The sequence below is a fragment of the Berghia stephanieae genome, chromosome 6 (genome assembly GCF_034508935.2).
Source record: "Berghia stephanieae isolate SIO BIC M18660-M18661 chromosome 6, UCSD_Bste_1.3, whole genome shotgun sequence".
NCBI classification, from domain to species: domain Eukaryota; kingdom Metazoa; phylum Mollusca; class Gastropoda; order Nudibranchia; family Aeolidiidae; genus Berghia; species Berghia stephanieae.
Window position 1 is genome coordinate 32,323,220 of NC_088365.1, and position 12,132 is coordinate 32,335,351.

The window sequence follows — 12,132 nt, forward strand, 5'->3', positions numbered from 1 at the left end:
AATGTCGTAGAATTACATTTTTCTACGACATTTTGGCTCCGATTTCAGAACTTCACAAGCATCTCTAAGGAATTAAATCTCATTGAAAATCAAAGTTGATGCCTGTCTAGACCTACACAATTTTAGGGAAGTTGAAGTGTTATTAAATTCTTTGTGAGGGCAAATTTTTGAGTTTTCAAGTCAAATTTAGCGACTACAATTTTTATCTCCTAAAAATTACGAATTTAACATTCTAAAAGTCGGTAGGTCTGTATTGATTTTTAATATGTTATCGCCATTTTAACCAAGAGGGCAATAGCGTCAATGCTAGGCGGGCTTCAGTGATGTTATTTTTCTGGGTTCCAGCTTCGCTCGGCGCATCCTTGGAAACGTCTCTTTACTCACATTCTCTCACCGTACTCAGGTGTAAAAATAGTACTGGGCGTTGACAGCGTTGTCTGTCGGGAAAAAAATTGTAATTTCGTCTAACAGGCGTCATGTCTCTTCTACTTGTTACGTGTACGTGTCAGGGACCATTTGTAAAGCGCTTTGAGCACGTTTAGTGGATATTGCGCATATAAAAGCTCAATTTAAAAAAAAATAATTTTTTTTTCTTCAATATTTGTGACAGCTTTTACGATGGTTTAGCTCTATTTATTATGAGGGACAAAAGGTTTACATACAAAACCCGGACAGTTGTAACGGACGTATACCATGGCTGTAAATCTTAAAGAAATTTAAACCAAATAATTCTAATCACATTCTGGAATAAATAAGTTACGAAAAAATGGAAACTGAAAGATAAGGACTTCGGGTTAAAGTGAAACCGATTACCGTTTGTAAAGAGTTAACGACTTTGCTTTTCATTCCTTTCCTACATCGGTAATAGTTAAAATGAAATGTTCTTGTTCAATATTCAATATTTTGTAGAGCGAATTCCCCGCGATGTTTGCTTATCTCGTCCAATGCAGCAGGTGATCTTTAGATTTTCACCCATTTAGCAGGCTTGTTTTTTTATCCATCGATTTGTATCTGGCATCAGGTGTGTTAAGTCGATACAGGAAATATTTCATTATTTATTTCTCGGTCGATAAAACAGTATTTATTGCTCTTTGTAATATTTTTTAAAAACATTTGTCTTTTATTAAAAGAAGCAAGCAAATATATACATAAATAAATAAATAAATAAATAGATAAATTAATAAATACATAGATAAGTGAATAAATAAATACAATAGGTCGGCTCGCTCTCTGCAATAATATGTATCGGTCTATTTGTCCATCCATCTATGTTTGTCTCTCTCTATTTCCTCCTTTCTTGCCCCCCCCCCCCCCCCCCCCCCCCCCCCCCCCCCCCCGCCCCCCCCCCCCCCTCCCCCCCCCTCTCCCTCCTTTTCTTCTCTCTCTTCTCTCCTCTCTTCTCTCTCTCTCTCTCTCTCTCTCTCTCTCTCTCTCTCTCTCTCTCTCTCTCTCTCTCTCTCTCTCTCTCTCCCTCTCTCTCTCTCTTTTTCCTTCGACGTAATAAGCGATTAGATATCCTAAACCGATTAAAATGTTACAAATTAAATTTCATTTTTACCCAAATCACTTCCTGTTCGCCAACACAATTATTGTTCACTTCACACAAATTCATTCACAAGCGGAATCAATTACAGTTAATAAAGGGAATACGATAAAATACAGACACGGTATTCAACTTCCACAGTCTGTTTGGTACTGGTTTGGGAGTTTTGGACAAGATGAGGGTCATTTTAATCGATTTGAAGGATGATTTTTCTGGCCAAAATTTTGAAAATGTTATTTGTTGTTGTTGATGTTTTTTGTTGTGTGCGTATGTGTGTGTGTGTGTGTGTGTGTATGTATGTGTGTGTGTGTGTGTGTGTGTTTCAGAGCAGTACGCCAGAATAGTGATGTGACTCCAGCTTGAATAATAAAACCTGGGTCGCATCGTTGTCACAAGTCTTGCTCTAAATAACACACTATTGTGTTAGGTTATTAAAGTCTAATCCAGCTCAATGGAGAGGATGACATAACGCCTGAAAACATGAAATATAGGAGGAATAAAATAAATGAACTAAGCGCGCATTAACATTGATTTCATTTATAAAAAATCAAAAATATATTGTATTCTATTTTAAATCACGCTTCTTTACGAAGGAAAAATCTATCTCCTCTCCCATCATTGTTTGTTTATTCGCTTTAACTCTTATCTCTCATTCGTCTTTAGCGTTTCGTTTTGTCATTGTGTTTTGTTGACAAAGGGGAAACCCGTAACGCTCACATTATCTGTCTTCGTTAATTATGATGATACATTTGAACAGTCGGCGCAATAAGATAAAATTATTATCAAAATGAATTCCAAAATGCTTTTCACGAGAAAGCTTCACAGCATCAACATAAACCAAACTATCTCTCTTTCTCTCTCTTAACTGCTAGCTCGTCAACACATTTTCGTAGTGTCTGTGTGTTGACCTCAAGACCCCAAGAAGTCGCGAGAGGTACTCAAGATAACTACAATGTTTGAAACCACTTTTTTTTTTTTTTTTTTTGGAGTGGTGGATGGCGTCTATTGTAGAGCTTCCTTCTCATTGCCAGGCGGAATTGCCGTTACAGTAGGTTACAGTCGAGCCGTGGGTTCGAATCATCATCGCCGGAAAGCTTTTCTCTATTGTCTTATGGCATTTTTCTACTCATATTTCATTTCTTGTTATTAAGGTTTATCTTGAAACACTGACATCGTATGCCGAACAAAATCTTGACTTGGACTTTTTTAAAAATGAAATTAAGGGAATATTATGTGCGTTTTGAAAAAGGTGATAGGATAGTCTATGTCGTGTCCGTAAAACAGTCCAAAATATGAGTGGAAAAAAAAGGCTCAAAGCTCAAATTGATGTTTACATTCCGTAGTTTGATTTGTTTTCAATAGAGAAAATGGACAGCAGGCACTGGTATGGAAAATGAAACTGAAAAGTTTTGTATGAAAAAGCGCCTGACACAGCAGATAAAAATGAAAAAATTGATAATAAATTTCCCAAAAAAATTAGCCTTCCTTGATTTAAAGTTGGATCCATCATCTAAAATGGTTGAAAGGATAAAGGGATTTTTAATGTTTCAAAAAACTCTTTCTGATTTGTCTAGCACTGCACCATACAGACTTTTCAAAACGTTTCGAAGTGTCTTTTATTATTATTATATAAAATGTCCCTTGTGTCACGTTTTAAAATCACGCAGATTAGCCTTAGTCCGACGCGTACTTGTTTGTAGGTTTGAATAACCCAATTTTTTATGGTCTCCTGGTTGTAATGGAAATACTCTAAAACAAACGCAATATATTGTCAATGGCGTAGGGCCTTAAAGGCTATTAAGGCTAAGCCACAGGTCGTCATTGTCTTGAAAGTATGTAAGAATTTAACAATAAAAAGTCACACTTTTAATTTTTCTGTTTCACAAACAATGAAATTCATTGTTGACCTGGTGTTAAAAAACCTTTACAGAGCCTCAAAACTTGAACCAATCACACCGCTTTGAATTTACTACAGCTCGAGTTGTACTCGTGCCCCTGACCAATCAGTACAGCGTGTGGCTTTAAAGGTGGAGAAGGCTTCCAGCCATATTCCCACGGTACAACCAGGCGATGCATTTCACGTTTGCCGTGTGCTATGACTGTGGGCATCAAGAGGCATCTTGACGTTGAACTGAGTCATTGTGGCTTTCTTACTCGCAGCCACATACAATGACCTAATTGTTCCATTGATGGCAATCGTGTTGTACCAAGGCCGTCTATATAGCACAGGCCAGGAAGCGTGGGAGAGGGACGAAAACTAACAGGCCGACTTCGCCGCTGTCCACTTTATCGTTTACCTGTACGCCGGCGTGCAGCTCTTTGCGCACAAAACAATTTAAAGACGTGTTAAGTGTTAGAGGATCTTATTTCTAAATAATATTAACGCTTATAAGTTCGTTCATTTCAATATCAATAACGACTTAGCTAAAGTTACACAAGTTACCCATATAGAGTACTTTGTAGTAATAATAATAATAGTAGTATAAAAGTTAAAAGTGAAAATTCTTATACTTTCCTTTTTTTTACTTTTATGTGGGTTATTCCATGCTCACTGCTAAGGTCATATAAGTGCTCAGTGGTAAGAAAGATGTTAGACAAGTTAAAATGATACCAAGACTTTAGGCCCTGCCATGGATGTTTCAGAGAGGTAGATTTACGAGGGAAATAAATATCATCTTTCAAAATAGGTGACGAAAGATATTTACAGTAAAAAATATAGATTGATGATGGTTACCCATAACATGCATTATGGCCCAGGGATATGCTAACACCCTTTTTGTACGTAAGTACTCAGTCGTATAGCACGACTGAACAAACAGAGCAGCTGTGTATGTAAGCTTGTTAAGAGAACACTAGAGAGAGAGAGAGTAAGGTGATAGATAAAAGAAAAGTAACTGAAAACAGTTTGTAGTTACAAGTTGAATAGAGACAAGAAAATACATTTCCAAAAAATGACTGAGACTGTCGTAGCTGTAGAACACTTGCAATAGCTTTAGATATATAATTATACTTCCCCCCCCCCCCCCCAAAGAAGAAGCAGTATGACAATGGAAGAACCTTAAAAGGATTCCCATCTACTATGACCCCGCCAACCATCCGCTTGCACACTAGAGTAAGAAATAAAACTCAGTTCTTACAGTTATCTCATTGGGACATTTATTTTTAACATATGAACAATCTGTATATCATACATAATATAAAACAGAGATTGCAAGTGACATACTTTTAAAATATATTTATACTTTGTGATTTCAAAAACATAATTACAGTTATAGTATAGTTGAAGTAATAATTATATCACTCAATCAAGCAATTATATTTATTACACACATCATAGTTATCAAAACATACAAACCAGTAATTTAAACAAGCATATGTGGGGTTTTTTGTTTTTGTTTTTAAGGGTTTTACAACACTTAGGTCATATCAGCGCCAGTAAAAAAGGAAGAAAATGGGATAGTTAAAAGTTATAGAATTACAATTAAAGCACCCAAAAATAAGGCAGACAAAGGGGAATTGGTTCAAATAGGGAACAGATGTTGATTCCAAGAGCACACTATCAGTGTACGAAGTTTGAGATCACTCAATGTCTCATTCAGACATAAGCACAGGTCTCCTTCCAGAGGAACACACTCAATTGTTTACAAATCATACATTGGTGAAAGGAAAAATAATACAGTACATAACAGAGAGATGATTTACAAGGAAAAAAAATTATCATCTCCCAAAACTAACTATACATTTGACTGTTTCCCTCCCAGCCAGGGTATCCGTCCAGGGCCAGGACAAAACCAAGTAATCTCATTCCCAAGACAAAGACAGCATGTTGGAAAACAGATATAGGGGGATAAAAGACACAGTATGTATCTCCCTGCCCACTATGTGAGGTCAGGAACAAACAAATATAAAATTCTGACAAAAATACAAATCATGCAAATTTTATGGCTTTTTTTACATTTACAATCTGATTAGAACAGTTTGCTTCATTTACTTTCTTAGAATAATTATTCAACAAAATGTTGACAAATGTTGATATACATACATATATGAAATAACTTATCTCTTTGAGACTTGCAATTCGTACACACAGATGAAAATTCAATGGGAAGGTTACACTCTGTCCAGTAAGCTATATTTAGTTTCATTAGGACATCTTTTTGATTGTTTAACTTCAAAAAATGTAGTTCCATATTACTAACAGCAACATTCATGATTGAAAGTGCAATTTGAAACAAATGAACAAGAACAGGAGATGGATATGTTAAGCCACCGTGATTAAGGTTTTCAAAATACTCTAAAAGTTTATCATCAATAGAAAAGTCAAGACATTTGTTTTTATCTCCTACAATCTCACAACAAAAAGAACAATCAGTTTTTGTAATAACTTTCTTTGCAACATAGCCAGCAACATATATAACATCTAAAGACTCTTGACTGAATTTCAACATTTTCAAAAGGAAAATTTTGAATGAAAAGCATGTCACTTTCATCCAAATTATCTGAAGAGAACTCAGATAAAAAAACATTTAACATTTAAGGGAATGCTGCCTTTAGAAGAAGAATGAATAGTTAAAAGCTGCTTTATAGTTAATTTTCTTTCATTCTGAAGAATCTCTTCCACAGAAATCAAAGTATTTCCACCTGATAACTGCCTATATTGACCAAAACGAGCCTCAAGATCATCAGTCTGAAATTTTCCAGTCAAAACAAATTTAAAATTAAGTTTAGTTAAAACATATCTTATCAATTCAACTAGACATTCTAATGTATGGGACAAAGCATAAAATGTATCTGAAGACAAAAAACCACACTTAGTTTCTTTATGCATCTGGTTCCATTTCTTGAGCCATGAAGACATTTTTAGTAACCAACTCAGTCTTTCATCTTCACAAGAGAAGAAAGGAGAGGCATCTGGTTTAATCTTATTCCTCCCATAATACTGGTGATGTATATTAACCATATCCCACCAACGACAAACTATAGTCAAGAAATTAACAGTACCCTCCCAAGATGTGAAAGCTGAATGAGGACCTACGGTTTTCAAAGCAGCAATATTGGTTTCATTCAGACCTGATTTTAAAGATACAGTGCTAGATAATAAACGTAAATATCGCACACTGGGAAGAATAAGTAAAGAATCCCTTAACTTACGATAAGTTGTCGGGGAATTTGAATAAATACAAAAAGAAGGAATCATACATTCAGCAGAAAATCTACGCTGTGATGGAGACAGATTTATCAAATTTAACTGATCAATTAAAAAATCAAAAACTTTGTTATTACTATCATCATTATTTTTGTCTCTGCAGACATTCAACAATTTAATTGCCTGATGAAATGTTGAATTATAGGAAGATGTAAAATCTGTTGCAGAATAATGGCTTAAAATATTTTCTAACTGGCTCCAAGTAGACAGCTTAGAGTCCGGAATTATCCATTTCAAGTCATTTTTACAAACAAGAACATTTTTTAACCACACATCTAGTTTCAAATCATTTTTTACACATATACTAAAAGGAATCGTTAATCCATCCGAATCAGTCGATGCAGTGGCATACAAATATACAGAATCATTTTTTAAAGCATAACAAATATCATTATATTTCCACTTTTGCAGAAATCCACACACTTCATTTTTAAAATGCTCAAAACTTAAAATTTTATCTTGTTCTAAAAAAACGTTAAAACTTTCCTCTTCTCTCTCCTCAAGTCTCTGTCTCTTACTCCTGGGGCTTTCCCTTTGAGGCAAAGGGGTAGTAGTGAGGTAAGAGGGAAGATTTGGAAAAACTGATGGGATGGCACCAGCTTTCAACTTCAAACGCTTCCTGCGAACAGTTTTCTGTGGTTGTCCATCTTTTTCAGGAATGACTTTAAAACATATAATATCATCTTCCTGAAAGTGTTTTTCACAAACAACAGTAAACTTTGTCACAACCAAGTTTTCCCGAGGAATTTTTCTAATCCATGAATTCCTTTGTTCTGCATCTTTCGGGAATTCAAAACAAGATGCCTTTTTTGGCGCACAATTAAGTCTGTAATAATTACTGTCACATCCAGGGACACAGCACTTGTTCACCATCATGGAACGAACTGTTGGTTATCAAATACTGTGGGGAAAAAAAAATAAAAGGTAGATACATTAGTTTATAGTAACCATTTGAAATTAGGGTAGAGATTAATGTCAATTGTTTTAAGCAGGACTACAAGATACATGTACACATTACACATCATCTAAAAAATAACGATAAGTGTTGAATTGTAAGCCTCAATTTATTAGACGAAGACATACTGTGGACGTTTCTGGTTTCCCCTTTATCAACAAAACAAGACGAATAAGAGATGTGTAGTGTGAATGGTGTAGATAAGGTGAATAAATATAAACAACGATGGGACAGCCTACCCTTTGTAAGGAAGTACGAATTAAATTCATTAAAATTAAATTGAGCTTTTATATAGTACAATCTCCACTAAACATGCTCAAAGCGCTTTACAAGGGGTCTCTGACAAACAGCAACACGTAACATGTAGAACGAGACATGACGCCTGTTAGGCGATAATACAATTTTTCGGACAGAGACAACGCTGTTAATGGCCAGATACTCATTTTTTAAAACCTGAGTACGGTGAGAAAATGTGAGTAAAGAGCCTTTTCTAAGGACTCAACTATCGCCAAGCGAAGCTCGAACCAAGGACCTTCTGATCAAAAAGCGAGTGTCATACCGCTCGACCACATAGCCCCATTAAGAAACAAGGCCCACAAATACTGATCTCAAATAAATAAATAATTTTAGAAAATTAAAATCGAAGTTTTTTTTAAAAACATGGTAAAATTTTTTTGAAAAACAGCAACAAAAATAGGTAACAAAAAAAAGGGAAAAAAACGAACAAAAACAAACAATAAACAGATAAAGACGCAGTAAACGTATGATAGTGATAGGTGCCCAGTTACCGTGTACGTAGACAGTAATAATAATAATAATAATAATAATAATAATAATAATAATAATAATAATAATAATATAATAATAATAATAATAATAATAATAATAATAATAATAATACCCTAATAATAATAATAATAATAATAGATTAATTAAAGGTTTTAAATATATGAGTGTTGCCAAAATGTTACGTCATATTTTAAGACGTCCACCTCAATTTCCAGTCACAACTTCCTAATGGCATGGGCTAGCTGAGAGCTGGGACACAATCAGCCCCGTTTGCAGTCGAACTGCCTAGTCTAAGTAAGATAGATTGACGGGAAGCCTTCCGAAAGCTCCTTCCTACATCCCCAGTATTCTTGTTCTAGTAGGGGGTTTCAATGGGAATGGGGAAACTTTTTTTATAATGTTCTAGTAGGGAGTTTGGGAGGGGGAGACAATTAAAAAAAAAAGTTTCCCCCTTCCCAAACCGCCTACTATCTAGATAGTACTCTAGAACATTATAAAATACAAGAATACTGGGGATGTAGGAGCTTTCGGAAGTTTGATCTTCATTTAAGACGTATATCTACCTAGTTTTTCATTTAACAGTCAGCTGTGAGTTAGATAAAACTCTCTTTGTAATCCAAACTCACATTCCATTTTTACCAGTCATTGTCATTGTCACTCGTCACACTCACACTCTACACTCAAAACTCGCGACAAAAACTCACCTTTGTTTGGGAGGATACGCTGAAAATTGAAGAGAGCAACACTCAAAGGGAATTAGACGTCTTTATATCCATCTTGTAGAGAGGCAGCGATCCGTAAATAGTTGAAACAAACTTTCTTTTGTTAGCAGATCAAGGCATTGTTGTCAGAACAATGGCGGAACAACGGGGAAGAAATAGCGATACAAAAGGCGGAATGATCGTAGGCCTGATTGCGTATGCGATACCTTTAGTTAAAATAATAGCGGCGGAGATGTAAAATAGTTCTCACTTCAAATCCGTTTTTTCGGTCATAATATTCTATTTCAAAACAATATGATGTAGTGGAAAAATATTGAAATAACATTGTGATACATTTTAAATATGCTGGAGTCAATAAAAATGTTTAAAAAGTCGGCCTGGTAGTTTTTTATTCTATCCCTTTTCCGGACCTGCTTCCCGGCCTGGAACACTATATAGAGGGCCTTGGTTGTACCTGTTACCCATCCCTCTTCGAGGCGTGTCAGGCATGTGATATTGAATTCCCCATTGTCCCTTTTAACTTGAGTGTGTTAATCTGATGTGTGCAGTGTTTGTTTTTAAAATTTTAATTAATTGCTATTAAGTGTGATGAATCACGTTGATTATCTGTTGACTATCAATACCAGTTCTTTGAATAGGGAAAATAAACTTTTGATTAAAAGTCTCGGTCCCCATCAACCAAACGATTTTGTACTCACTATTAAAGACGGGAAGCAGAATCAGTCATTTAATTTGATAAAGATTGATATAGTCGTTTTCCTTGGCTATCGGTGAGAATAGAAAATAAGAGTTTATTTTCTTTTAATTGTATTTTGTTTGGCGATAACAGCAATACAGAATTGTCTTGGACAAGAAGTGGATTTACCTGTTTGAAAAATTTAACACATAGAGCATTGAACCATCAGAAGTCTAACTTACATTTAAATATCACCACTAGATTGAAAACCGTTGGTACTCTTCACATAGGTGCACAGATTGACAGTGGCTATCGCTTATCTTTAGCCAGGCATGATGAACAAGTTACAAAGAACATACAAATTTTGGTAAAATAATTGAGTGCATCAAATTCTCTCTTTCTCTCTCTCTCTCTCTCTCTCTCTCTCTCTCTCTCTCTCTCTCTCTCTATATATATATATATATATATATATATATATATATATATATATATATATATATATATATATATGCGACAACCCATCTCAAATCCAGCCCCATGCTCCTAAATGACCAGGCTACGCCGCTGGTCAATTACAACAATGTTAAATCAAGCCCATAATTGTGTTCGTCTATCAGACCTGTAGTTATGTGCACGTCGCCTTTGTTCCATATTTGACTGAAATTATTCTATTAAACCCCTTAACACACGTACAAGCAAAAATCTTTGTCACAAAAAAAAAAATAAAAAATAGATAGATTTAGATATAGGTCTATCTAAATATTAAAAAAATAAAAAAGAAAGAACCACGCAAATAGACACAAGCTTAACTACACTATTTAAAGCACGTGGAATTTCATTTTTTTTACATTACATAAACCGTAGACTATGTCTCCTTCGAATAGGAATTTGAGAATCACAGCATTAAATTCGACGCCATCCAACCGTTATTATGTATGACAAGAGCAATGGTAGTATGACAACAAGGAGTCGTGTTGCTTATAATGATGGTAATAATATTATCATGATGATAGTAATCGCACAAAAACCATTCGTGCTCATGTGCTGTGGGTCAATAACAACAACACGTGAACGTGAGCAGCTCATCTCTCGATGCCAGCCAGCCAGCCAGCCAGCCACTCTCGCACGGTAGCTGTTGAATGCTGGATGGGACAACTCAATGGTGATGGCACCAGAATGAGACAACACTCGCTGTCTCTTGTTTACCTGGTAGAATTTGAGCAAAAATCTATAGCTTTCTTTGTTTTAATTTATTTACCTCGGGAATGTATGATCAATAGATAAATAATTTGCACTGTGGATGTTGTAGCTTTTCCCCCGCTGTTTATCGCCGTGCTTCTAAGTACTTGATATTATTTAATTCTCCTTATGGCAATACCAAGACCGTCAGCCCCTCTTTACTGGGTGGGTTATTAGCAAAAAATAAAACTTAATTTTTGTCTTCCACGATGCACTGCTTGGCATTCCGTTTCCCACTCCCATAGCTAGTCACTATTATAGTGCAAGTCACTGTTTACCGTAGGAAGCTGAGATAGGTGGGTGAGGGAGAGGGGGTAGAGGCGAAGGTGGAATCGAACCTCCTGTCTTTGTTGTCTGTCTGGTTTCCAGTGTAGGGCAGTATTGCTGTTTTCCTCCCTCCGCTCTCATAACATTTCCTCTTCATCTCCATCATCTTCTCATGTCGCTGTCCTTCAATGTGAATTCCACATGAATCAAGCACACTTTCATTGTTAATTTTATTCGACCAGTAAATATTCATGATCCTAATGAGGCACTTTGTATAAAATGCTAACAGCTTGTTAATAAATTACAGTACTAGTTACAATTTTATAAAAGGCAAACAATAATATAACAAACACATTAAATCTACTGTTATTGATCCGAATAAATATCCCTTTTTATATTAAAGCGTGACCATGAATAATTACAACTGGAAAAAAAGCGAAAAGAGTGTTTACAAATTATGTTATGTTCAATTTAGATGTCACATCAAGAAAGATAGAACAAAAGTGGTCATACTCCAAATCGATGGAATATAGGTGCACAGATTTACAGGTCTGATAACCGAACGCAATTAATGGCTTGATTTAACATTGTTGTAAAGGACAATATTTTGCGTTGGTTTGAGAGTATTTCCATGACAACAATGACACCATAACAATTTGGGTTATCAGACCTGTAAATAGGTGCACATCGGGTAGGATACATTTTACACAGAAAAAAATAACAGAAAATGTATAA

The 12,132-nt window shown here is 35.4% G+C and overlaps 2 protein-coding genes across 2 annotated transcripts in view; one reads left to right on the top strand and one right to left on the bottom strand.

Moving 5' to 3' along the window:
• The window catches only part of LOC144974884 (COMM domain-containing protein 7-like), a 68,950-nt gene that overhangs the window by 42,068 nt on the left and 14,750 nt on the right, over positions 1-12,132 (top strand). The gene's annotated exons all lie outside the window — the stretch shown is intronic.
• Positions 4,674-9,380, bottom strand: LOC144974876 (uncharacterized). Its single transcript, XM_078918301.1, has 2 exons — positions 9,198-9,380; positions 4,674-7,650 (listed from the first exon to the last, which is right to left on the bottom strand). Exon 2 carries the CDS (start codon positions 7,623-7,625, stop codon positions 6,054-6,056), a length of 1,572 nt encoding a protein of 523 aa, XP_078774427.1. The 5' UTR covers positions 7,626-7,650; positions 9,198-9,380; the 3' UTR covers positions 4,674-6,053.

Coding starts and splice junctions, on each gene's coding strand:
- LOC144974876 (XM_078918301.1), bottom strand. CDS start 7,625: ATGATGGTGAACAAGTGCTGTGTCCCTGGATGTGACAGTAATTATTAC.